At 37.9% G+C, this 27,956-nt stretch overlaps 2 protein-coding genes and 1 long non-coding RNA gene across 5 annotated transcripts in view; 1 reads left to right on the forward strand and 2 right to left on the reverse strand.

Annotated features, from left to right (window-relative positions):
* The window catches only part of LOC145538674 (uncharacterized), a 736,734-nt gene that overhangs the window by 638,348 nt on the left and 70,430 nt on the right, over window positions 1-27,956 (forward strand). The window contains exon 5 of one of the 2 annotated variants that reach the window (XR_014077160.1): window positions 7,227-7,313. The exons of the other annotated variant lie outside the window; for it this stretch is intronic. The gene's annotated coding sequence lies outside the window, so the exon portion shown is untranslated. The remainder of the gene's footprint in view (window positions 1-7,226; window positions 7,314-27,956) is intronic. 2 annotated transcript variants of the gene reach the window in all.
* The window catches only part of LOC145538675 (uncharacterized), a 183,973-nt gene that overhangs the window by 132,552 nt on the left and 23,465 nt on the right, over window positions 1-27,956 (reverse strand). The gene's annotated exons all lie outside the window — the stretch shown is intronic.
* LOC145538346 (uncharacterized) lies at window positions 11,888-12,929 on the reverse strand. Its single transcript, XM_081570291.1, is given in 4 exon segments — window positions 11,888-11,983; window positions 12,246-12,526; window positions 12,529-12,807; window positions 12,914-12,929. Coding segments are annotated over 4 exon segments (672 nt in total).

A 27,956-nucleotide genomic window follows, 5' to 3' on the forward strand; every position in this document is an offset into this window, starting at 1 on the left:
TTTGCTTTTATTTCCGATATTCTGGGAGGTGGGTCATGGAGGATCCTGCTGTGATTTATGTCGGAGAGTGTTTTGCCTATGTTTTCTTCTAGGAGTTTTATAGTTTCTGGTCTTACGTTTAGATCTTTAATCCATTTTGAGTTTATTTTTGTGTATGGTGTTAGGAAGTGTTCTAGTTTCATTCTTTCACAAGTGGTTGACTAGTTTTCCCAGCACCACTTGTTAAAGAGATTGTCTTTTCTCCATTGTATATTCTTGCCTCCTTTGTCGAAGATAAGGTGTTCATAGGTGCATGGGTTTATCTCTGGGCTTTCTATTTTGTAAAACCATGTTAATTCTTAAAGACGTCCCAGGAGGGTCCATGAATCAGCAAATGGGAGCCAACTGGAACCTTTGAGAATTGCTAGAAGTTTCAAACAATGATCTTTCTGTTGACTATTCTTTTGGGTTTTCAACTTGCTTTAGTTTGGCCTCAGTTTGCAGTGATTTCAGTTTGCAGGGCTTCTCTGATGTCTGCAATGAAGGAGACATGGGATCGATTCCTGGGTTGGAAAGATCCCCTGGAGCAGGGAATGGATACCCACTCCACTATTCTTGCCTGGAGAATTCCATGGACAGAGGAGTCTGGTGGAGTATATAGTTCATGGGGTCACAAAGAGTTGGATACAACTGAGCAACTAACACTAACAGTGAATTATATACTGTTGTGAATTCTAATCCCTTTTAAATAAAGTATCTGAAGCTACCGGGGTCAGGTAGTCCATGGTTTTCCAAGGGCAGCCTCTCCTAGTTAGATACTACCTATGAGGCTCCAAACAACTCTAGTTGAGAGAGAAGCCAATTCAGTCCCTGGTAAGAAAAATACTATGAGGTTATTCCAGTCAACTCTGAATATCCAGGTCCTGGACTTTGGACAGAAATATAACCTAGTCTCTACACACTCTTGAATAAGAATTTATTGCATCTAGGGTGACCTCAGTTCCACAGTGGGCCTCCAGAAAGAATATGGACTTTGTAATTTTACTCATCATGATGAGAAGCAACAGCAATGTCAACAAAACAGGGAACCATCTTGAGATCTGTTGGTATTAGGGACTCATTCCATCCAGAAATGCCTTGGGAAGAAGGATGAAATGTGGAATACAGGGGATTTATGTTCGGGTGGTATTTTGAAATCTTTTTGAAATATTTTAGAAAATATTTAATTTTATAAAGAAGAAAATGAAATCACATACAAAATGCCATAACCCACAAGTAGAATCTAGCTTTTCTATAATATATATGTGATACAATGAAATATTGAGATTAATCAATTGGTCTAATGGGAATATTTTAATGTGGCCAATTACACATTAATAACCCTATTCCAAAACTCCTCTGATAAAAGAAACATCATTAAGAGAAGATCTGTTACTTCCAAGTGACCAATGCTGCTGCTGCTGTTAAGTCACTTCAGTCATGTCCGATTCTGTGTGACCCCATAGATGGCAGCCCATCAGGCTCCCCCGTCCCTGGGATTCTCCAGGCAAGAACACTGGAGTGGGTTGCCATTTCCTTCTCCAATGCATGAAAGGGAAAAGTGAAAGGGAAGTCACTCAGTTGTGTCCAACTCTTAGCGACCCCATGGATTGCAACCTACCAAGCTCCTCCATCCATGGGATTTTCCAGGCAAGAGTATCGGAGTGGGTTGCCATTGCCTTCTCCCAAGTGACCAATATTTTCACACAAATGAATGTTAAAGATAGCCAAGATATTAAACAATATCTATTTTCCCACGGGACACAGAATTTTGAACTCTACTCCAATGATGAAAGAATTTAGAAACAGCTTTTCTCTAATGACTATGAGATAAAGTTCTAATGACTTCTACTAGCCCTACTTAGTATAACAACCATGTGTGTGTGTGTAAAACCATTTGACTCTGGGAATGTCTATTATAGTTAATATTGCAATCAAACTTTTTTTTAAATGGGGACAAAGTAAAATTAGGAAAAAATACATCTATAAAAACAATTCAAACTCTACTAAAGAATACAAAAGAAGATTTTGAAAAGTTGAAAGATATACTGTTTTTCCGACTGAGAAGACTCAATGATAAACAGATTCTTTCCAACTTAGTGCACAGATGTAATATAAACAAAATAAAAGCCCTAATGCCATTTTTAACCTTAGAGACTAATTCTAAATTCTATTTGGAAGAATAAATGTGTGATGACAGTCTAAAAAATGTTAAGAAACAGGAGAAAGGACTTGTTCTACCAGGTGGCAAAGCATCCTGTAAAGCTTCAGTAATTAAACAGTGTGTATTTTAATAACTTGTATCTCCTGGGTCCCCAGTTATGATGATGTTCACTATTAAATTATAGTGTCATATAGTCTAAATCACTCTCCAAACCCAAAGGGGAGAAAACAGGCAAAACAGTAGCAGCAATGGTGAGAGACCTTTTCTTCCTATCAATATTCCTAGGGTTTGACCCCTAGCAGAAGACAAAGGGGGAGGTGACAGCTATCATAGGAGCACAGAAGAACTGGAAAACCTTGTTACTCTGCTTATTTTCACATCTCACAGAGAGGTAGAATTCATTTTAAAAGGGCACACAGAAAAATATTTTACCCTCTCCCCAGTTCCTGTCTCCTTGCATTAGTCAAAGTTATATAGTATTAATAGCTATGCCTTTAAATAGTTTTAAAGTGAAACTGAAAGTGCTACTCGCTCAGTCGTGTCTGACTCTTTTGTGACCCCACGGACTATAGCCTCTGTCCATGGAATTCTCCAGGCAAGAATACTGGAGTGGGTTGCCATTCCCTTCTCCAGGGGAATGTTCCCCCATATAGTTACTTTAAAACTCTAACACCTTTGTAGGAAAGAGGGAAGACAATCTTACACCTAAGCCCACTCAAGCATTCTTGGTGCTGATTATAGGGAAAAGTTGTCATATATGATTTGAAAAAGTAGAAACTATCTATGGCTTTTAGGCCTGGCTCTGGTTCATGGATCTCCCAAATTCTGCCAAAAAAGCAAGATGTTAGTGAAACAGACAAAGCAGTACAACAAACAGAATCTGGGAATTTGGTAGTGGTAAAAACGACATTTTAAATAGAGAGGGTTGCTCTCAGACACTACTCGTATAAATGTAAAATTGGTAAGCCAATTTAGAAGCCAATTTTTGCAGTATCTGTTAAGATGAAAGACATGCATAGCCCAATACCCAGCAATTGCACTTTTCCATGACAAACACTGGCACACGTGCATAAGTACAAGGTCACAGCACTAGCTGAGCAGTGAAAAATCGGAAACTACAAATGACCATAGGGGATTGGCCAAATACTATGAATATAATACATAAGTAGCAAAGGATGAGACCAATCCCTCTATACTGGCACAAAAACGATTCCTAAAACATATCACTGAGTGAGAAAAAACAAGCTTCAGAATATTACTACATAAAGTATTGTATGCTTGAGGTATATATACATGTATAGTGCACCAATCACGATGAAAAAAACAAATCACATAGATTTTCATTAATCCTTATCTACCTCAAATCATATACAAAAATAGACTTCTTATGTATTACCTTAGCTGTGACTGTAAGCTATAAAGCTAGTTACTAAAAGGAATTATATGAAACTATTTATTTAACCTTATTAAGGTTAAATAAAAGCCAGACGCTATAAAAGAAAACAACAGCACTAAGAAAAACTGAAAGAAAAACTGTCAGAGGAGTTCAGACGGTACAGCATCTCTTAGGGAGAAATCCATTAATACGCACATTTAAAATGCAGATACCCTGTATCCCAGCAATCCCATTTACAAGAGTTTATGTCAAGGAAATATTGTATATATTGTCAGTTATGTGTGTAAAAGGATGTTCAGCATGGCATTTTGTGTTTATAACTGCACATAAAACGGGGGACACTAAATGTCCATCAGTAAGTAAATGGTTCAATAGATCATGGTGCTTCCATTAAATGGAATACTATAAAGTCATTAAGCTGGATAGTATTAACTTTGTCAAGTTCCACTGATCAAACTCTGAGTTAAATGCAGTATCTCATTCAATTCTCTCAACAATGCTTTGAGGTAGCTATAATTAGGGCCAAACTCTGAGTTAAATGCAATATCTCATTCAATCCTTTCAACAATGTTTTGGGGCAGACTTGTCATTTTAAAGATGACAGGGCTGAGACTTAGGTTAAGCAGCCCAAAAACATACCCCTGTCTCACTCTGAATCTGGAGCTTTTTGAAGATCCACGTGTACACAGACGTAGGAGGATATTAGCAAAATACTAACATGAAAAAAAGGAAAATGAAGCGTAGCATGTATGGCACAGTCACATTTATATACGTGAATGTAAAATCTGACAGGGAGAGAGAAACACGTTCAAGTGGTCGCTATGTGGATGGATCTTTTCTACTTTCTTTTCGCTTGATTATATTTTCTGATTTTTTCCAGCAAGGAAATCATACTGTACTTTTTGAAATAAACTAAGCAATCCTAGCAGTGAAGATTATTATTCTAGATTTAAATGAAGATTTTTAAGAAGTCCAATGATTTTACCTAGGAAACACATTTCCATGTGTAAGTAAACACTGTGTAAGTTAGAATATGAAAATTCAGCTGGCTTTTCCAATGATCAAAAACTGATATACCATTGGAGAGATATAACTGATCTTTTTCTAATTACCTAAAAGCTCAGGAACTGTTTTAAAGCACACTGGAATAACAGCTTTTGAGCAAGCAATTAATAATATGAATTGGGGTTTTTGACAAAAAGGATGAAAAAAGCAAGTTACTTCAAACCTACTATCTCCACTTTTCAAAAAGCATCCTCTAAGGTTAGCTGCACTTTTTCCAGGCAGTGTACTGATCTAGAGGATCCCTAATCCATTGGGATGAGCCTGCCAGATCAATAAGATGGAATCTACAGTTGTCACATCCAGGGATGTAGTTCTTGAGACAAAATCGCCACCAAATGTGAACCCTCAACCAAACCATGATCTTGTCAAACACCCCTACCACTTTTCTTTTCTCTTATTATCTCATTCCTTTTTTAATGAAATCAGGTTAAAATGAGTATCAGAGGGAAAACTGAAGACACTGTAGCAAGACAATGCAGTTCTACTTTCTCAACTGGAAGATGTACCAAGTGAGACCCAAAGTATAAAATTAGCCCCTTCTTCCTAAAGCTAGAATCACAACCCAGGTCTCCTTCGTGGCACAGAATTCTTTGACTGGACAACTCTGTAATATATAGTCCGAGTGGGCTGGTGTATAATGAAACACAGGTTTTGCCTTGGGGACGGAGTCAGGCAGAGGTGAAGATGGGGTAAGATTCTGGGATGTGGGCTGTTTGCAGATATGTACACTTGAACACCAGCAATCAGAGCCACTTTTCCTTTTACCATAATTTCCTGAGAATGATGAGCCAACAGTTCCAAAGCTCTAGATTCCCAAATACTACACCCTAAGCAATGTTCACATCCATTCGTGAGAAGCCAAGGACTGGGAGAGAAAAGAGCAACAGCCGTTTTCTCTCTTCCCCTAGTCTGCAATTTGGTTGAAAGATATCTAAGATTGGAGCAAGGCATAGATAACTACCTTCTAGTATGATCTGAGAAAAACAATCCTCCCACCTCTAAAACAGGTCCTCTAGGGACTTGCTGAAATGCTTGACACATCCACATTAAAGAGTCATTCCTTTGGGATGAAGAATTATTGACATATTCAACACTGAAGAAATATTTACTAAGAATCGATGTGCCCAACACATCTTCTTTATGTTTCCCTCCTTAGAAAGTGACAAATGAATAATAACTGGGCTCTACCCTATAGGCATTTAAAATCTAGATGGGAACGAGAGCAGAAATAAGATAATTTAAGTAGAAAACGATGTGTTAGCACAGGGTTAGGATGTGTGTCAAGTACTCAGGAGACCTGAAGGCAAGCTGTAACAAAAGTGAGGTGAGACTTATCAGGTGGCAGGCATAGGCATGGGGGCCCCAGAGCTGGAAGGAAGTGTAAGAGACAAAGACAGAAAGTGAACGCAAGCTGAGCATGAAGGGCCCACTTCATCCTGAGGAGGAGAGCCACTGACAAGGGTTAAACTAGTGAGGAAGGGTGGGAAGAAGGTGATGTATAACATATTATATTGATGCTTATGTATTATAGTGGAGAAAAGAATGCATCAGGTGATTAACAGTCGTTAACATTTATGAAGAATTTGTTCCAGGAAACAAAAAGGAGAGAGGAATTAATCTCAGAATTACATTCTTGCTCTAAAACTGTGGAAAAACAGGATCTTGCCAGAATTTGTAATCCTGTGGAACAAAAAAATTCTGGCAAACAAAATCTTGCCAGAACTTGTAATCCTGTGGAAGGTCGAAATCTTTGTGTTCAAAAATATTAGCATACATGTTAACCTACAGGGTGGAGATTTCAATGCATTAGTGGTTCAGGGAAAGGCCTGCTCCAGAGAAAACTGAAGCAGCCTCAAAAGACCTTATAAAGGAGAGGGGAAAATCCTTGCTGAGAAGAGTGACAGCAAGTGTCTGTTTGGGGGTAACAGAACCTAGTGACCTTCATTCAAAAACATTAACCAATCCCTGTGTGGGTGCTTTTAGTAGATGAACAATAGGTAGAAATGACCTGTCCTCAAAGGCCTTCAGTTTAATGTTAGCTGGGGGTGACAGAAATAAACAGGGTCTTACCATACAGCACAGGGAACATACTCAATATTCTGCAATAAACCATAATGGAAAAAATATGAAAAAGAATATATATCTACAACTGAGTCACTTTGATGTACAGCAGAAACTAACACAACACTGTAAATCAACTATACTTCAATAGAAGAAAGAAAAGATACTAGTCTGATTGGAATAGAAGCTTTGCTGAAAGGATGATTCAGAGCAGGTGTGTGTGTGTGTACTGGGCTAGGGGCTGGAAGTCAAAGGACTTGCATGGCCAGGGTACAACTCTGAGTTCTTGAGGAGACAGATGGATAGAAACCAGTGAGAACTCGGAAGACAAACTTGATCACTTCACAGTACATCCTTCTGACTTAAACATACACACATGCACAAACACACACATGCACACATGTCTATTCACATGCATATTTAATACATACTGACTGAAGTGTACTTTAGAAGTATACATAAGTTGCCCCTAGATGAAAGATTTGCTGTAGAATACTTAATTAAAATGTGTCTCTATTTTAGTTACAGCTGCCTTCCAAAGACATTATTGCTAAAAAATAATCAAAACGAGAGCCCTTCTTTGGTGTGAATAGATACGCTTGAAAAAAGGTAACTTTGGTTCATGTGTTACTTTTTTTTTTAACTACTTTACCTATTTATTCCATTTATATAATAATTTTACCGCTTTTGTGGGTTTTTAACTTTTTATTTTATATTGAAGTATAGTTGATAATAATGTGATTCATGTATCATTTAGTTGAAGAATGTTTTTATAGAAAAAGTATACGTGAAGGTCATAGAAGGGACCCTGGACCTTGGCTTAAAAACAGAAGTTTGTTTTCTACTTAGAAAACTTCTCTATCCATTATTAAAAATGTATAATGTACATAAAAATATGAAGAAATAATCATCCACAAGTGACCACAGCTGACATTCATTGTAGCTCCTTCCAACTGTAACTGTCTCATTAAAGCTGAGCTTGCTGTTAATATTAGTAGACACCCTCAGGTGCCCCCACTGCCTACAAAGCACAGGTGACTGTGTTAGCTGACCCAGGTCTCTGGCCAGCTAACCTAAAGTTTTGTATTTATTAATATGTTCAGGGTAACATCAATTTCAGGTTTTGCACTGAAAGGAACCTCAGGGAGTAAGTTCACTGCCCTGGGGCAGTGATTCTCAAAGTGTAGACCTCACAACAGCAGTTTTGGCTTTACCTGTGAGATGGTTAGAAATGCAAAATCATGGGCCCCACTCCCACCTGCTCCATATAAACCTCTGAGAAAAGAGCCCAGAAAAGAACATTTTAACGAGCTCTCCAGGTGACTCTAGTGCACATATGTATTTGCTCATGGGGAACACATAGCTAGTTAGCAATAGTCCCCAGTCCACTGCAACCTAGGAATAACATGTTTGATGGTGCCTTGTGTGACTTACACAGAGTAGGAACTTACTAAATGCTTGTTGACTGAAAGAACTGACTCCTAAATTCTCCCAAATTTCTAACCCTTTTCCCATACTTTTTTCTTAGAACAATGTCTGGCATTTTATTATCTTGTTACTGTTTATAGACTCATCACCTTCTACTGCTCACACATGCGTGCACTGTTTTTGAACACATACCACTGCAATCTGCCTCTGAAGTAAACACTCCTTTTATTTGCTGAGAGTTCCCTTTGGTGTCAACAGGAAAAAAAAAAACAAAAAACCTAAATACCACAGTGTTTTCTTCACTTTCCTCATTCTAGGGCCTTACTACCTGGAGTGTGAACAGCAGGTTAGCAGCATGGGCATCATCTGTCAGCTTGTTAAAACTGTCGAATCTTGGGCCCCACTCCAGACTTAATGAACCAGAACCTGTATTTTAACACAATTCCCAAGTGATGCATATACAGTTAACATCTGAGGAGTAAACTTCTAGGGAGCCAGTTGCTACTCTTAATCGTGCTCAGATAGGTTTTGAAGTAAGTGTATCTCAGTATTAACACTATGTGACACTCATTCACTCATTCATTTAGCAAGTGTTTCTTGAGTAGCCACTGTGTGCAAGGATGCATGCTTGATTGTGCTTGCTAAGTTGCTTCAGTAATGTCTGACTCTTCGCAGGCTCCTCTGTCCATGGGATTCTCCAGGCAAGAATACTGCAGTGGGGAGCCATTCCCTTCTTCAGCAGATCTTCCCCACCCAGGGACTGAACCCAGGTCTCATATCTCCTGCATTGGCAGGTGGATTCTCTACCACTAGCGCCACCTGGGAAACCCATGTGTAAGGATGGGTGGTATGGAAATACAAAGAGGAAAACAACTCTTTTAGGAACATAGTATAGCTAATAGGGGAGACAGACTGTATATGCCAATAACTACAGCGCCAAGCAGGATATGGTTAAGAGTCTTCTGAGTGGTCTAAGAATACTGGCATTCAGAGAAGGCAGAGAGTACCGTCTCCTAGGGTAGAAGACGATAAATAAGTCATTCAATTTGAAAATTTGATTGAAGTATGAAAATAAGAAGTTTATTGTCTTAGCAATGCATGGCCAACTACAGTAGACAGAGCATCTTTGGAAAGAGAGGCCTGAGCTCAACCCCAGCCAGGTGATGTTGGGAATATTACCTAACTCTCTGAAGCTAACTTCCTCATCCACGAAAGAACATAATACTGTATTTCAGGATTGTTAAGAGGCTTAGTGAGAGTGAACGCACAGCTCCTAGAACAGCACCTGGCACACAGTAGGTACTCAACAGTGATGTTATTGCTGCTACTGCTGTTGCAGAAATTCTTTGTGAGGTGTCCTCTGCCTCCTTTGATCTCAGAAACATGGCAGGAGCTGCTTGAATGTGACACTGCTGGAGTAGCCCAACAGATTCTAAGAAACGAAAGGGCAAGAAAAATGTCTTGACAATTACTCTTGAATACCAAGATGTTAAAGCTCAGTATCTGGCTTTCCAAAGAACAGACCCACACAGAAGGAGTGCCACACAATCAGCACTGCCATGAAGATAGGGTGATCATACACCTTATCATTTCTCTTTTAATAATTAAAGAGGTGCTACTAATAATATTTATTTAATTATAAAAATTATTAATCCAAGATAGTCCTGGGAAACAGATGTATAGCCACCCTACCTGAAGGCAAGAAAGGAAAGGACAAGGTTTGGAGCAGAGGTAATGGTAGGTAGGGCTTCCCTGATGGCTCAAACGGTAAAGAATCTGCCTACAATGCAGGAACCGTGGGTTCAACCCCTGGGCTGGGAAGATCCCCTGGAGAAGGGAATGGCAGCCCACTCCAATATTCTTGCCTGGAAAATCCCTTGAACAGAGAAGCCTGGCAGGCTACAGTCCATGGGGTTGCAAAGACTCGGACACGACTGAGCGACTAAGCGCGGTAGGTAAGGAGATATGGACAAATATTATTTTTCTGCATTTGATAAGTATGTTTATAAAATCTGTCCATGGTGCTACAGATTGATAGGACTTTGGTAAAGTACTTAAAAACATACCTCATCTGACTTATTCAGCAAACTCAGCCATACGGACTAGCCCAGAACTGAGTTTGAATGGCAAAGCACACACATTAATGTTCATGTGCCTACGAAGAGACAAAAGAGAAGCCCCTTAAACCTTACCTCAAAGGTTACTGAATCTTCCATGAAATGCAATCCATCAAGATATTCATTAAACTAATGCCAGCCATGGTCTATAAAAGTAAAAAGTTGTGTATCAGAAAATATAATGGGCCTGGCACACTCATAAGCAGCACGGAACCTGAGAGCCTCATTGTTAGAGGATAGAAAACTTCCAAAGCAAAGTTTCTATGACCTATAAACCTATAGCCTCTACAGTTGCCATTGCTGCAACAGCACAGTACAATAACTGATGCCCATTATTATGATCCTGAGTCAAGAAAAGAGTTGTCATTTAAGAACAGAAGCAGTATAGTGACACTGAACACTAACAATGGAAAGACTTAGGATACAGTCCGAACTCTCCCACTCCCTAGCTTCGTGATCTTGGCTTAATTATTTAATCTCTCTAAACATTATCAGCATTAGCATCATCTCCAAAGTAGGAAGATTATATAGGCTTTGGAAGTTCTCAGAGTAAAAAGATCTTTATAAATGAATTGTACTGCCTTGAGAAGTAGTGAATTTTCCATCAACAAATGAGTATTCAAATTTAACTTAAAAAGTCTCTTGGTATGGGTTTTGTTGAATGGATTTAAGCACTGGCTGGAAGACAATCAAATCACCTCAAGATGGTCCTTTACAAAACTAAAACAATATTTCATTTATGTGGAATGCTTTCAGTTCAGTTCAGTCACTCAGTCATGTCCGACTCTTTGCAACCCCATGGACTGCAGCACACCAGGCTTCCCTGTCCATCACCAACTCCTGGAGCTTGCTCAAACTCATGTCCATCAAGTCAGTGATGCCATCCAACCATCTTATCCTCTGTCGTCCCCTTCTCCTGCCTTCAATCTTTCCTACCATCAGGGTCTTTTCAAATGAGTCAGTTCTTCACATCAGGTGGCCAAAGTACTGAAGTTTCAGCTTCAGCATCAGTCCTTCCAATGAATATTCAGGACTGATTTCCTTTAGGATTGACTAATTTGATCTCCTTGTAGTCCAAGGGACTCTCAAGAGTCTTCTCCAACACCACAGTTCAAAATCATCAATTCTTCAGCACTCAGCTTTCTTTATTAGAGATTCATAAAAATGCTAAGTGAGATGCTATTGTAAATAGTTTATTTTTTCTGAATATAAAGAGAATGTATATCAACTGAAAAGATTAATACAGTACCAAAACACGTATGTTGGGCTGGCCAAAAAATTCATTTGGGTTTTTCTGTAACATCTTATGTAAAACTTTTTGGCCAACCCCAACACAAGAGAAAATAATCTTAATTCTACCCTTCCACAGACGACCATCATAAACATTTTCTTTCAGTCTTTCTTCCACAGAATTTTTTCCAAAGTTGAGAATTTATTGCTCATACAATTTTTTATGGTTCTTAAAACTGCTTTTGTTTTTAATTTACAATGCATCATAAACATTTTTCCATGCAATGAATGAAAATCTGCTACTGGACCACAGACGGCTGCAGTTGGCTAACAAGAGTGACACCTAAAGCACAGGATTAGCAGAAGGTTAAATGAAGCACAAGGCCTGGTAAACGCCTGTCAGAGGCACTACACAAAAGGAATGTCTTCCAAGTCGGGGCCCTGCAGGAGTTCCCCTGGGCCCCTTGGGTAGAAGGGGTCCTGTCAACTTGTTTGCATCCACATCAGTTCAGTTCAGTCGCTCAGTAGTGTCCGACTCTTTGCGACCCCATGAATCGCAGTACGCCAGGCCTCCCTGTCCATCACCAACTCCCGGAGTTTACCCAAACCCATGTCCATCGAGTCGGTGATGCCAACCAGCCATCTCATCCTCTGTCGTCCCCTTCTCCTCCTGCCCCCAATCCTTCCCAGCATTAGGGTCTTTTCCAACGAGTCAACTCTTCGCATGAGGTGGCCCAAGTATTGGAGTTTCAGCATGCATCCGCATAAACCCCCTCAATTTCTGTCTGGTTTTCTTCACTTCATCCTCCACCCTGGCCATCTCGTCAAATTCTCTTATTATCTCTTCATTGCTCAACTGCATATCGTGTATGGCCTCCTTATGTTCCTTAAGACACTTAGAGCCAGCCCTTTTGTTGGGTTTTCTTTTGGCCTTCCTAGGTACATCCTCCCCAGCTGAGCGCTTTCTGGTGGCACTTGGTTCGCTGGCTGGCTTGTCTTCTTTCAGTTTTCCCTCGCTTTCTGCTTTTCTTTCTTTTGCTTTTCCTCACTCACTGGCATTCCCTGGCTCTCTGGGTTTCCTTCTTTTAGTTTTGTCTCACTCTCTGACCTTTCCTTATCCTTTAGAATTTCCTCATCTTCCATCTTCCCCTTGTGATCTGTCCTTCCCTTGTCTTCTAACTTTTCCTTGTCTTCCACAGTACAAGCTACTCCTGGCTTTGCCACATCCAGTGGCTGTTCTCTGTTTTCCATCTTGCCTTGGTTCTCAGGCTTTCTTTCATTTTCACTGCAGAGTTCTTCCTTGCTGAGTATTCCCTCTTTTTCCTGTTCTGTGGAGATTCCGGATAGGTTCCTCCTCTTTCTCTAGCCCTACAGAGCTCTGGGAACCACAGACACATAGACCTGGGTCCAAGAGCACAGAGGGAGGATGGGTACCTGGACTGGTGCCCATTTTGGAGCCCAGTGGTCACCACACATACGATTTTTATCCTACTTTTTTTTTGCTTTGTTATATCATAATCATTTTTGTGTCATCAAAAAAAATGTTTTAGGCAGTATTTTAACGTTTCAAAATATTACATTATCTGAATACCTCAAATTTTGGCACAAACTCACATGCCTAGGTAGGAATCCTGCTCTGCCATTTACCAGCAGTGTGAATTTGGGCCATTTACTAACACCTCTGGGCCTCCTCTGTAAAAATGTGAATAACACTACTACCTACTTCATAGTTTTATTATTAGGATTAAATGAGTAAATACATATAAAATACTTAAAGTGTCTGAAACATGAAAAAGGAAAGTGTTAGTCACTCAGTCATGTCTGACTCTTTGTGACCCCATGGACTAGAGCCCACCAGGCTCCTCTGTCTATGGAATTCACCAGGTAAGAATACCGGAGTGGGTTGCCATTTCCTTCTCCAGGAGATCTTCCCAACCCAGGGATGGAACCTGGGTATCCTGCATTGCAAGCAAACTCTTTACTGAGTGAGCCACCAGGGAAGCCTTAATACTTAAAGTGTCTGGTACATACTTAGAAGTGTCTGGTACACAGTAAGTGTTTAATAAATTTTTATTATTACTGTTGCTTATTTTCCAAATATCAGTCATTTAGATTGCTTTCAATCTTTTCATTATTACATACAATTATGTGATAAACATCTTTGTAATGAATGAGTTTTTAAAGATATTCTTCACAATCCAAAATCTTCAGCCATTTTTTAAAAATTTGTTTCAGCTGTATGTTTTAAGCTATAAAGCAGTGGATGAACAGATGCTATTTATCTGGAACCATTGGCTTTGCCAATATTTTTTAAGTTAGAACTATTTCTATTGTTCTATTTCCTCTTTTTTTTTTTTTTTTTACTGTGATACAACACACATAAAATTTACCATTACTCACATCTAGTACACTGTTGTACAATTTGCCAATATGCTGCTAGACTACTTATCCTAAAAATCATCAAATATAATGCACAGAATGGAAGAAAAAAAAAGGTAAATGTTATTAACCTTAAAATGTCTCTCAAGAAAAAGGAAAAATAACTTCTTCATTCTCAAATTTTATTAGGAAATCATTAGGTCCAATCACCAAATTATAACCACCTTAAATCCTTTCTAAAGACATATCATACATACATATTTATTAAAACTTCAACTGTCTGTATCTCTGGAGTCAAGAAGAAGATAGCTGAGGGAAGACTATCACTTAAAGAGTCCCATTACTTAAGGAGTCCTATTATAGTTCAGGCACTGTGGAAGCTGGTTAACATAAAGTATCCTTTTTAGTCCTTATAAAGACTTCAAGTTACAACTATTGTCCTCCATATCACTGGTGAGGAAACTGAGGTTTGGCAATGTAAAATAATTTGTCTAAATTTACACAGCTAAAAAGTGGCAGGGATGGGACTCAATCTCAGATCTCCCTGGTTCCCAAGTTCCATTCTTTCCTTTATACTATGCTGTCTTGTTGATATAAGCATTCATTGTTATCCCAAGAGAAAGTTATTCTCTGAAAGTTGTAACAGAAATTCCACTAATCATCTAGATAGAAAACTGCAAGTCTACAAACCAACAAACTCAGTTTTTGCAACTTTTCCTAATGGATGATATAGTTCTCCTAACATTTCATCCTCCTCTATTGCCATCAATTTGTTGCCTGGATATCTCAACATCCCTGAAAGGGTTATTCTAAAAGGATTAGGCATTAGCATTGTCAGTTCTAGGCCAAAACACACAAGGCTTGTTGACTCAACAAGAAACTGCTTGTAGATCAGCTTTATATAAACCAAAACCACAGATCTCCAAAGCTTCTCTCTCTTCTACCATAGTTATTTTTTTTTCACATTTGACAACAAACATACACAGACCATCAAGAAGAAAATGTTTTTCACTGATTTACTAGAATTTAGTGATAGAAATTAGCAGTGAAAAGTAGTCTTCTGTTAATAATCTCATTCGATCCAAAGCCTTTTTTATTTGCTCATGTTCTCCAGTTTTCCATGATGCTTAATTTCTCATTTATAACATAAGAATGACTTAAAAACTGCACCTAACATTGTTATATGGAGATCCCCTTCTGCTTCACAGGCTCTTGGCTTACTTTTCTTGTACCCTTCATTCCCATCCCACTGATACCCTCCTGAGGTGGTTTTCCTGGGGTTTTACTAACCTCTAAAGAGAAAGAAAGAGAATGAGCAAACACTGTAAATCTTAGGGAAAAAAAATTCCTTTCTAGATGACTACAATTTACAACCATACTATTTAGTCTAAACAGAAATTATCGATTTTAAGTTAACCTTCAACTTTTTTTTTTAAGATTTTTTTGATGTAGATCATTTTTAAAGTCTTTACTGAGTTTGTTACAATACTGTTTCTTTTGCATGTTTTGGTTTTTTGGCCATGAGGCATGTAGGATCTTAGCTCCCTGACTAGGGATCGAACCCACACTCCGTGCACTGGAAGGCAAAGTCCTAACCCCTGGACCGCAGGGAAGCTCCTGAAGCTACCAACCTTCAACTCTTTACTGGGGCCAGAGTTCCCCTCTCCTCTTAATGTTCAGTGCTTTGGGGTGGGGAATCAGTAAATGTCCACACATTACAGCACTCTTTTTCCAGAGTGGCATTCATCTGCCCAGACAAAATTAACTCCATCAGCAGAAACAAGTTAGTAAACAATGACTATGCAGATGTACAACGCAATCTCCATCAAAATCTTGAACTTTCCAAGGCATTTTAACCAAGGGGGAAAAAAAAAACCCGAAGAATTAAATTTCTCTTTCCTTTCTTTCCTCCTGTGCTTCCCTCCACCACTCACAGAAATATCAATATTCTGTGTAACTTGGATATTTCAGAGGTTTTTATAGTAAAAAGGCCATGGTCTGTCATTTCACTTTCAGTAAATAAGCTGTAAATATACACAAAAAACCAAAAGTTTTGGAGAGACTTTTATTTTATAGTTTATCAAGATATGAATATAAATAACTAATTATAACCAAAAAATTAATTATTGGGTATGATTATCATACAGAATCTACGATTGCCTCAAATGACATTATGACACACTGCTGACTTACAGATACTTGGACTGTAGGACACTCAACGCTCCTTAAATCACACCATCAACACAGTTGCTTATTCTACCTAAGGACTATGGGATTCAATTTTATGTGGTGTGATTACAGAATATTAAAAAATCAGCTGGTAGAATAGTTTGAGTCAAGCAAATTGTTAAGAAAAAAAGTCACTGAAACCTATCCTCTAAGCAATTCGGAAAATATTTATCAAAATTATAAATACATAAACTTTAATACAATTTTACATCTAGGAATTTATTCTAATGAAAAACCTGTGTAAAGAATGACTTTTACAAAGTTATTCATGTCATCATTGTATCAGTAAAATATTGGCAATAACTTAAATGTTCATTAACAAGGAATTGTTTACATAAATTGTAGTAGATTCATGCAGCAGAGAATGAAGCCACAAAAAAGAATGAATACACTCTATATGAAATGATACAGAAAGTGCTATAATAGATTTAAATTAGCTGAATTTTAAAAACTAATTATTTCTGGAAAATTATGCAAGAAGCTAACAACATCAACTGTGAGGAGGGAGATTAGGTGGCTAGGGGTCAAGGATGGGGTAGAAAACTTTCTGTTTTGAATTTTGGACTGGAGTTGACCCTTGAACAACATTGGTTGTTCTACCACATGGGTCTGTAGACTGCATGGGTCTACTTAACAGGCTGATTTTTTTCAATAGTAATGCTCAAATTTGGAACCATGAATACCAAGGAATCACAGAGATGAAGGAACCATGTACAGAATGACCCACTATACGTTACACCTGGATTTTTGACTGCATGAGGAGGTTAGTATCCCTAACCCCACAGGGTTCAAGAGTCAACGATAGAGGAAATAGTCTGGTTAGTTAGGTCAAAACAACTGATATGGAAAAGGCCTCAAAAAATAAAACATGATAATTCATGTATCTTTCAAACTGCCCTGCAACAGAAAAAACGGCTGTAAATATTCCTCTTATAAATTTTCTCAGATTTCAAGATTTTAAAATTTAGTTAAAAAAAAAAAACAAATACTAATGCTTGTTGTTATTGTTTATTTGCAAAGTCATGTCTGACTTTGCACCCTCATGGACCATAGCCTGCCTGGCTCCTCTGTCCATGGGATTTCCCAAGCAAGAATACCGAAGTATGTTGCCATTTCCTCCTCCAGGGGATCTTCCTGATTGAGGGATCAAACCCACGTCTCCAGAACTAGCAGGTTTTCAACCGCTGAGCCACCAGGGAAGGCAAATAATAATAAGCAAATCAACAATTAAATGAGGATTTGCCTGGTGGTACAGGGGTTAAGAATCCACTTGCCAATGCAGGGAACATGGGTTCAATCCCTGGTTCAGGAAGATTCCACATGCTGAGGGGCAACTAAGCCCATGTGTCACAACCTGTGCTCTACAGCCAGCAAGCTGTATCTAGAGAAGGCCCACATGAAGCACCAAAGGCTCAGCACAGCCAAAAACAAAATTAATTTTTAAAAAACTACTAAAAGGCTTTAATTATACAGTGATCATCGAAAAAGCAAGAGAGCTCCAGAAAAACATCTATTTCTGCTTTCTTGACTATGCCAAAGCCTTTGAGTGTGTGGATCACAATAAACTGTGGAAAATTCTGAAAGAGATGGGAATACCAGACCATCTGACCTGTCTCTTGAGAAACCTGTATGCAGGTCAGGAAGCAACAGTTAGAACTGGACATGGAACAACCGACTGGTTCCAAATAGGAAAAGGAGTATGTCAAGGCTGTATATTGTCACCCTGCTTATTTAACTTTTATGCAGAGTACATCATGAGAAACGCTGGGCTGGAAGAAACTCAAGCTGGAATCAAGATTGCCGGGAGACATATCAATAACCTCAGATATGCAGATGACACCACCCTTATGGCAGAAAGTGAAGAACAACTAAAGAGCCTTTTGATGAAAGTGAAAGAGGAGAGTGAAAAAGTTGGCTTAAAGCTCAACATTCAGACAACTAAGATCATGGCATCTGGTCCCATCACTTCATGGGAAATAGATGGGGAAACAGTGGAAACAGTGGCAGACTTTAGTTTTTTAGGCTCCAAAATCACTGCTGATGGTGATTGCAGCCATGAAATTAAAAGACACTTACTCTTTGGAAGGAAGGTAATGACTAACCTAGATAGCATATTTAAAAGCAGAGACATTACTTTGCCAACAAAGGTCCGTCTAGTCAAGGCTATGGTTTTTCCAGTGGTCATGTATGGATGTGAGAGTTGGACAGTGAAGAAAGCTGAGCGCCAAAGAATTGATGCTTTTGAACTGTGGTGTTGGAGAAGACTCTTGAGAGTCCCTTGGACTGCAAGGAGATCCAACCAGTCCATCCTAAAGGAGATCAATCCTGGGTGTTCATTGGAAGGACTGATGTTGAAGCTGAAACTCCAATACTTTGGCCAACTCATGCGAAGAGTTGACTCATTGGAAAAGACCCTAATGCTGGGAAGGATTGGGGAAGGAGGAGAAGGGGACGACAGAGGATGAGATGATTGGATGGCATCACTGACTCGATGGACATGGGTTTGGGTAAACTCTGGGAGTTGGTGATGGACAGGGAGGCCTGGCATGCTGCGATTCAAGGGGTCGCAAAGAGTCGGCCATGACTGAGCAACTGAACTGAACTGAACTGATACAGTTTATAATACGTGTACCTATGGAAACATAATGAAAGGCAATTTAATCTTTTGTCTTTCACAAAGTTATAAACTTTTAATGAAGGCATCGTTATATATTTTATCAACTAGGACAACAATAATTATTCCTCATTCTCTTAAATATATATTGAGCATCTACAAGATATCAAGTACCAGGTTGGCCTCTAGAAACTCAACGTTGAATAAGATAGCCTTGGTCTCGGACCTCTTGTACAGTTCTGATACTCTTAACTATTAAGGACAGAAAAAGTTCCTTTTTTTTTTTTAACAATGATACATGCAACACCCAATAGCTGCTTTCCACTTTCAGTAAAACTGTAAATATTCAAACGTGGAACAAAAACAGCTGGAGCAGATGGATACAATTTAACCTCACATTAAAAAATCCTCAGACATATATTACTTATTCTCTCCACACTCATGAAGGCTCAGAGTGCAAGGCGAGTTGGAAAAGACTCCCCTCTTCCTCATGTCTCCATCTTCTTCCTGTACATGCATACTTTCCTTGGCCCACAAAGAGGAAAATACAGGAGTGCTTTTAATAAGGTTCCATAAGTTATGGTTGGACTAAATGATAGTTTCCTAGGTATAAACTGCTTTGTTATATTTACTCTATTTTTAGAAAGTCTGGAAAACACGTTGCTTAAAACCTGTGGAAAAATTACTGGACAGCCCCTATTAGAATTCACTCGCATACTCTCTCCTTTTGAGTTGAGATAAACAATCATAAACCTCCCCAAACTAGCAAAGTTTACTTTGATGAAAGGTGATGAAGGGGATGGTTTTCAAAAAGTAACAGCAGTGAGAGGAGAATAAGGGCAATGAGGTGAGAGTAACTTCAACCTCGAGTGCCTCCTTCACACATGACAGACATTAATCACACTTCAGAAATAAGATGATCTCCCTCCTGAGACAACCAGAGTCTGGTTGTCCCCAGAGTCCCCAGATGAGAAAACAGACAGAAAACATGAATGGTTGTTAAGGCCTATTCCATTCAAGCCTGAGGAAATCACAGGAAGGAGACACTAGTGAGGCCTACTTCCTGGGGAATACCTGGACTGCAAAGATGGACAAATACTACAGTCACAATAGAAGATCAGGAAGCTGTTGAATAAACTGATCTCATCACTGCTAATCTGATGAAGTGAATTTCTGTCTTTGCTTCCATGATTGTTTTTTAACAATTAACACACATATGCTCTTATGCAGGTATATGACACATTTCACAAGCAACAGCCTTCAGGAAAACAATATGCACTTTGCAAACCCAAGGTTCTGCTAAATGAGAGAAATTATTTTCTAATAATAATTAGAAGTGCTTTGGGAGAACCTTTAATTATTCATAAACAAGGAAACTTTTATTACATCATTGCATTTCTTTTGACTACCAGAAGAGTAGATATGATTTAAAGCAACTACATGTCACTAACTTTATGCTATAAAGAACTTCAATATGCCTCATAGTTTTGCAAGACCACACACTTTCAAATGTCTAACACACACAATTATCAGTGAGTGCTATACCTCATGTGTTGAGACAGGGTTGGGGGAGGGGTTAGGAAAAGGAACATAAATAAGCTAACATGAGATGAACTGGTGAGAGCAAATCTACTGTTGCAAATTGTTAATATCTCACAGAAATAGTCCTCTGTTGTCTACTTATTACATATATAGGACACCAAAATTTTTTATTTATTAGAACTATATGGACTTTTATATATTTGAAAATTAACTTATCAAGATGCAATTCTCTTACAACAATAGCCTACAGTGGTATCCCTTTTGGTTTATGGAGAAATGAAGTACTGTAAAATGAAGAGAAATGAATCACATATCTTATATTTAATCATATTTCAAAAAGTTATTTGGACAAAAAGATGAATTTTCATGAATCTGATTCATACTTATTCCTTAACAAATTTTGATCATTTGGCCAAATAACTTATAAGAAACTATAAGCAGTTTGTTGGGAAACTGGACAGCCACATGCAAAAGAATGAAACTAGACTACTATCTTATACCAGACACAAAAATTAACTCAAAATGAATTAAAGGATTGAATATAAGACCTGAAACCATAAAATTCCTAGAAAAAAAATTGGCAGTAACTTTAATGACACAGGCTTAGTGATGTTTCTGCGGACCTGAGTCCAAAAACAAGAGCAACAAAAGCAAAAATTAACAAATGGGACTACATCAAACTAAAAAGTGTCTGCACAGCAAGGGAAACCATCATCCAAATGAAAAGTCAAACTACTAAAGGAAGAAGAATTTGCAATGATATATCAGATAAAAGGCAAATATCCAAAATATATAAAGAACTCATACAATTCAGCAGCAACAACAAATTTTTAATGGGCAGAGGATCTCAAAAGACATTTTTTACAAAGAAGGCATACAGATGGCCAATAGGCACAAGAAAAGATGCTCAACATCACTAATTATTAGAGAAGCAAAAGTCAAAACCATAATGAGATATCACCCCACACCTGTTAGAATGGCTATTATCAAAAAAAAAAAAAAGAAAGAAATAATAAATACTGAAAAGAATGTGAAGAAAAGGGAACCTTCATACAGTGTTGGTGGGACTGGAAGTTGGTGCAGTCATTATGGAGAGCAGTATGGCGATTCTTCAAAAAATTAAGAATAGAACTACCTTTTTTTTTCCCCCACTCAGTCGTGCCCAATTCTTTGCACCCCCATGGAATATACAGTCCATGGAATTCTCCAGTCCAGAATACTGGAGTGGGTAGCCTTTCCCTTCTCTAGGGGATCTTCCCAAAAAAGGGATCAAACCCAGGACTCTCACATTGCAGGTGTATTCTTTACCAGCTGAGTCACAAGGGAATAATCAGCTATTTCACTTCTGAGTATTTATCCAAAGAACACAAAAACATTAATTCAAAAGATACAGGCATCCTTGTTTACTGCAACATTATTTACAATAGCCAAGATATAGAAACTACCTAGGTCTCCATGGATCACTGAATGGATAAAGATATGGTACACAAATACACAACAAACTAGTACTCAGTCATAAAAAAGAATGAAATCCTATTATCATCCTATGACAACATGATGGATTTTGAAGGTATTATGCTAGCAATAAGTGAAATAAGTCACATAAGGACATACACTGTATGATTTCATTCATATGTGGAATCTAAAAAAACAAATGAATAGGGAATTCCCTCATGGCCCAATGGTTAGAGCTCTGCATTTTCACTGCAGAGAGCATGGGTTTGATTCCTGGTCAGGAAACCAAGATCCCACATACCATGTGGTGCAGCAAAAAACAAATGAATGAACAAAACAAAAACACTGAGAAAAAGATCAGATTAGTGGATAACAGAGGGGAACAGAGTTAACTGTATGGTAATGGATGGTAACTAGACTTGTGGTGATCACTTTGTCATGTTGAATTATATTTTTTTTCAAAAATAAATTTAAAGTAGGCCTGATTCAATACAGTATAGAATATCAGTAAGATCTCTGAAAATTAGTTTTTCAGGAAAGATGATACAAATAATCTCCAGAATCATTTTCCAATGCTATTACTTGGTAATTTTAAGAATTGATAATGATTTTAGGTCCATAAATATGTAACTAGAAGTGAAGTTCTTTGCTTAAAGTTCACTAAAATTTTAGAATTACTAATGGATTTAGGACCACCTTAAACCATAGATTCTGTTATCTTCTAGCTATCATGTAAATTCCAGTAGTAGTAGCTGATCTTATACCAGACCACCTTACCTGCCTCTTGTGAAACCCGTATGCACGTCAAGAAGCAACAGTTAGAACTGGACATGGAACAATGGACTGGTTCAAAATTGGGAAAGGGGCACATCAAGTCTGCTTATTTAACTTATATGCAGAGTACATCATGCGAAATGCCAGGCTGGATGAAGCTGGACTCAAGATTGCAGGGAGAAATATCAATAACCTTAGATATGCAGATGATACTACCCTAATGGCGAAAGCAAAGAGGAACCAAAGTGCCTCTTGATGAAAGTGAAAGAGGAAAGTGAAAAAGCTGGCTTAAAATGCAACATTCAAAAAACAAAGATCATGACATCCAGTCCCATCACTTCATGGCAAATAGATGAGGAAACAACGGAAACAGTGACAGACTGTGTTTTCTTGGGCTCCAATATCACTGCAGATGGTGACTGCAGCCATGAAATTAAAAGACGCTTGCTCCTTGGAAGAAAAGCCATGGCAAACCTAGACAGTGTATTAAAAAGCAAAGACATATACTAACGTATGTAAATAGAGAGCCAATGGGAATTTGCTGTATGACTCAGGGAACTCAAACAGGAGTCTATAATAACCTAGTGTGGTGAGAATAGGCATGAGGTGAGAGGGAGATTCAACCACAGATACACCTATGGTTAATTCATGTTGATGTATGACAGAAATCAAACCAATAATGTAAGCCAATCATCAATCAGTTAAAAATAAATACTTTTTTAAAAAGTAAAAAAAAAAAGCAAAGGCATCACTTTGTCAACAAAGGTCCGTATAGTCAAAACAATGGTTTTTCCAGTACTCATGTAAGGATGTGAGAGTTGGACCATAGAGAAAGCTGAGCACCGAAGAACTGATGCTTTCAAACTGTGGTGCTGGAGAAGATTCTTCAGAGTCCCCTGGACAGCAAAGAGATCAAGCCAGTCAATCCTAAAGAAAATCAGTCCTGAATACTCATTGGAAGGACTGATGCTAAAGCTCCAATACTTTGGCCACATGATGCAGAGTCAACTCACTGGAAAAGACTGATGCTGGGAAAGATTCAGGGCAGGAGGAGAAGGGGATGACAGAGGATGAAATGGTTGGATGGCATCACCAAACCAGTGAACATGAGTTTGAACAAACTCCTGGAGATAGTGAAGGATGGGGAAACCTGGCGTGCTGCAGTCCATGGGGTCACAAAGAGTCGGACACAACTGAGCGACTAAACAACAACAGTAGCTGATAATCAATACAAAATCTTTTCGCCATCCACACTGTCAGTTAGTAGAGCACAGCAATTGACAATAAATAAGATTATGTTGCCTGGGTTAAAAGAAGCCTGCAAAAAACTCTGAAATGTCTTAGCTACTCTTAAAATTCATCTTCCTGGTGTTCTTCTCAGTTCTCCACTGCTACTTCCCCAGCAGCTACCTTCTCTTTCTTCTTTCATGTTCTTCATTCACCATATATTTATGGAACATCTACTAGGTACCAGTGTGCCTGCTCAGTCGCTCAGCCATGTCAGACTCTTTGCAAACCCATGGACTCAGCCCACCAGGCTCCTCTGTCCATGGAATTTTCCAGGCAAGAATACTGGAGTGAGCTGCCATTTCCTCCTCCGGGGGATCTTTCTGACCCATGGATTGAACCTGCGTCTCTTGCACTAGCAGGTGGATTCTTTACCACTGTGCCACCTGGCAAACCCACTAGGAACCAGTACCAGGGCAGCAAATAAGACAGACAAAGATTTTGTACTCCAGGTTTAATTACCTTTGAGCCTTCATTAATCACCAACTGCTTATATCATTCTTAATCCAAAATTGCAAAAGTGATAACTCTCCTCTTTAATCTAAATTTACCTAACTACACTTAAAATCTCATTTCTTTAAGCCAAGTCTCCATCCCCTGGAGAAAGGAATGGCAACCCACTCCAGTATTCTTGCCTGGAGAATTCCATAGACAGAGGTGCCTTGTGGACTACAGTTCCTGGAGTCACAAAGAGTCGGACACAACTGAGCGAGTTAACACTTTCACTTTCACACTTTCCTAGTGGTTCTAAGGTCAAGAATCCGCTAGCCAATGCAGGAGACCCAGGCTTGAGTTCCCACATGCCACAGAGCAACTAAGACTCTGCACCTGACCTACTGAGCCTGTGTTCTAGATCTGAAACTACTGAGCCCATGTACAACTACTGAAGCCCCCTGCACACCCTAGAGCCCATGCTCATCAACAAGAGAAGCCACCACAATGAGAAGCCTGCACTGCAACTAGGGAAAAGCCTGGGCAGCAATGAGAGTCCAGAATAGCCAAAAATAAATTTTAAAAAATTTTAAAGTAGGAAATAACATAATTTCAGTGTAAAGGATAGTCCTAATTTAAACTGGATAAATTTAATGATGAAAAACTTACTATGTTCTTCTAATATTTCTATTTCACCACAGACAGGTATAAATTTAATCATGAATCACTACTTAGGAACCAATAATACAGATTATGCCAAGTCTAGACCTATCAATTATTTTAAGGATTGTATTTGAAAAGTATTTGTAAAAATCTGGCTGCCTTAATTTTAAATTTTAGATAAATTATCACTAGGCTTCACTGACCAAAACAACTAAGTTCTTAAGACAAAAAAAAAGAAAATCCTATCTCTACTTCTAGGTGAGATTTTAATAAAGCCATTTTAGAAATGAGAGAATCTACCCTATTTTAAAAAAAGCAATTTCTAAGAGTTTCCAAGAGTTCTCAGGATAAACCATCTTGGAGTTTTCCAACCATGCTGGAGAACTTTGAAGATGTGTTATAGTTGTACATACGCCCACAAGTTGTGTCTGTAGGGGAGCAAAATATCTGTTACCTATTCAATAGTTTGATTTGCATGTACTCTCAGAAATGAATTCCAGATGCAGAAATCACAAGTTTTCATAAACATTCTCAGGCAGGCAGACAATATAACTTTTCTGCTAATAATGAGAAAAATCTTTGACAGACTATTCCATAGCTGTATTCTTGTTCTTCCCATGTGGGAAGGGGAGGCAGTTTCTGCAAGGAAATTCTCATTCCAACCACATGTGAAAATAGAACAGTGATGCCTCCAAGCTGGAAATGATGCCACTCCCAGAAATTTCTGTGCAACACATAAAAAGATTAAAAAATTGCTTCAGCCCCCATTTGAGTAATTTCTGATTTTTCTTCTAAACATAAAGATTTATCTCCTATTTTTCCAAAAGTAAAACTTAATTTGAAATAAAAATGATGTAGTTTGATCTCCTCATGTAGAATAAATTTATGAAAATTTTGACCTTAATTTTGTTAGTTATTAAAGTTGAGTCTGTTAGAAAATAATTATTACTTGGAAAAATAATGAATAATTTAATGATGAAGGTGCTATATCAAAAATGAATGCTACAATTATGTCAGTTATAAATATGCATTTTTCATTAATAAAAGCTTTTTGAAAGGTGGTAAATGGATTATTTTGTATCAACATATGTGTATGTCCATAAAGACATGTAAAACTGTAAAATGCTTCAAACTGAATTGCATCTTTCCTCTGTTTTCCAATTATATGTCAGAAATTTGACACCATGTAAGTGTATTCTGAACTTCTGTTGCCCAGAGTAAAAGAAAAAAAAATAGTAAGAGAAAACTTATGGCAATTACAGTATATGCACAAGGAGTTTACAGTAATAATTTGTATTATGTATGGTAATTCATGAATTTGAGGAAACAGTAAGAGGTTATTATGTTATTATTCACTTACATTAAATATATATTACATTTATAAATTTATAAATGTAAATTTATACCTTTGATTTACTGGATTTTCAGTTCTTATGGGATATGTTCTATCTGAACAAGTGATTGACTGATGTAAGAAAAGTATGAAAATTCAGGAATCAATGGATTAATTATAAAATTTCAAGCTCTGTGACTTGTCCCAGAACTCAACAATCTGGTTTCTGTCTACCTGTACACAAAAAGGTAAATAAATTTTTCAATTTTTAATCAATTTATTTGGTATACTACAGACCCTGCTTTACTGTTTAAAAAAAAAAAAGGCATAATTCAGAACCACCAGCTCTCATATAGACATTTATCCATTCACATGGAGTAGTCTTCGTTCAAACATATTTTTATTCAGGTCTGGGAAGTGGAGCATGACTGGAAGCTCATGTTTATAAAAACGAAGAGAGAGAGAGAGAGAAAGGAGGTGTGGGAAATAAGATACTGTCCCAAGGAAGAAAGACCATGGAACTAAAAGGGAGTTTTATCTCATGTGTAACATTATCATAACTAATAGCACTGCAATGTCACTGTCCATTTTTTTCACTCATTAATTCAGTATGTATTAAGTAACTACTGAAAATACTAGGTACATAATTTCAATTTCACGTATCAGAAAATAGATGGATTCTTTTTCTTCCCATTTTCTATCTTTGCAACCATAGAGAGAAATTTAGTACCTGCCAGGGAGTATAAATCCTTTTTAAAAATCTGTTAAACGTAATGGGTAACATGTTCAGTTTTTTTCAAAACAAAATATATGGTGATAGATATACAGACAACATATGACTAGGAGAAAATATTTGCAAGTGATGTGACCAAGAAAAGATTAATTTCCAAAATAAACAGACAGCTCATGCAACTCAATAACAGGAAAACAAACAACCCAATCAAAATACGGGCAGAAGACCTAAACAGACATTTCCCCAAAGAAGACAAACAGATGATCAACAGGTATGTGAAAAGATGCTCCATATCACCAATTATTAAAGAAATGCAAATCAAAACTACAATAAGGTATCTATCACCTCAAACCTGTCAGAATGGCCATCATCAAACAGTCTGTAAATGATAAATGCTGGAAAGGGTGTGGAGAAAAGGTAACCTTCCCACACTGTTGGTGAGAAATGTAAATTGGTTGCAGCCACCACAGAAAACCATCTGGAGGTTCATTTAAAAACTTAAAATAGAGTTACCATATGATCCAGCAATCCCATTCCTGGGCAAATATCAGAAAAGAATAAAACTCTAATTTGAAAAGATAACTGCACACCAGTGTTCACAGCAGCACTATTCACAATAGCTAAGACGTGGAAGCACCTGAAATGTCCATCAACAGACGAATGGATAAAGAAGATGTGGTACACATATACAGTGGACTATTACTCAGTCATAAAAAAAGAATGAAATATTGCCATTTGCAGAAACATTGATTCTGACAGAGATTATCAAACTAAGTGAAGTAAGTCAGAAAGAGAAAGACAAATACCATATTATACCACTCATACATGGAATCTAAAAAAATAACACAAATCAACTTAGTAATAAAACAAAAACAGATCCACAGACATAGAAAATAAACTTATTATCAAAGGGGAAAGAGGAGGGGGAGATATAAATTAAGTATGAGATTAATAAATACACAGCACTATATATAAAATAAATAAGGATTTACTGTATAGCACACAGAACTATATTCAATTGTCTCGTAATAACCTA

Source organism: Giraffa tippelskirchi, chromosome 2, assembly GCF_054371585.1.
Source record: "Giraffa tippelskirchi isolate mGirTip1 chromosome 2, T2T-mGirTip1v1.2.pri, whole genome shotgun sequence".
Classification (NCBI taxonomy): Eukaryota; Metazoa; Chordata; class Mammalia; order Artiodactyla; family Giraffidae; genus Giraffa; species Giraffa tippelskirchi.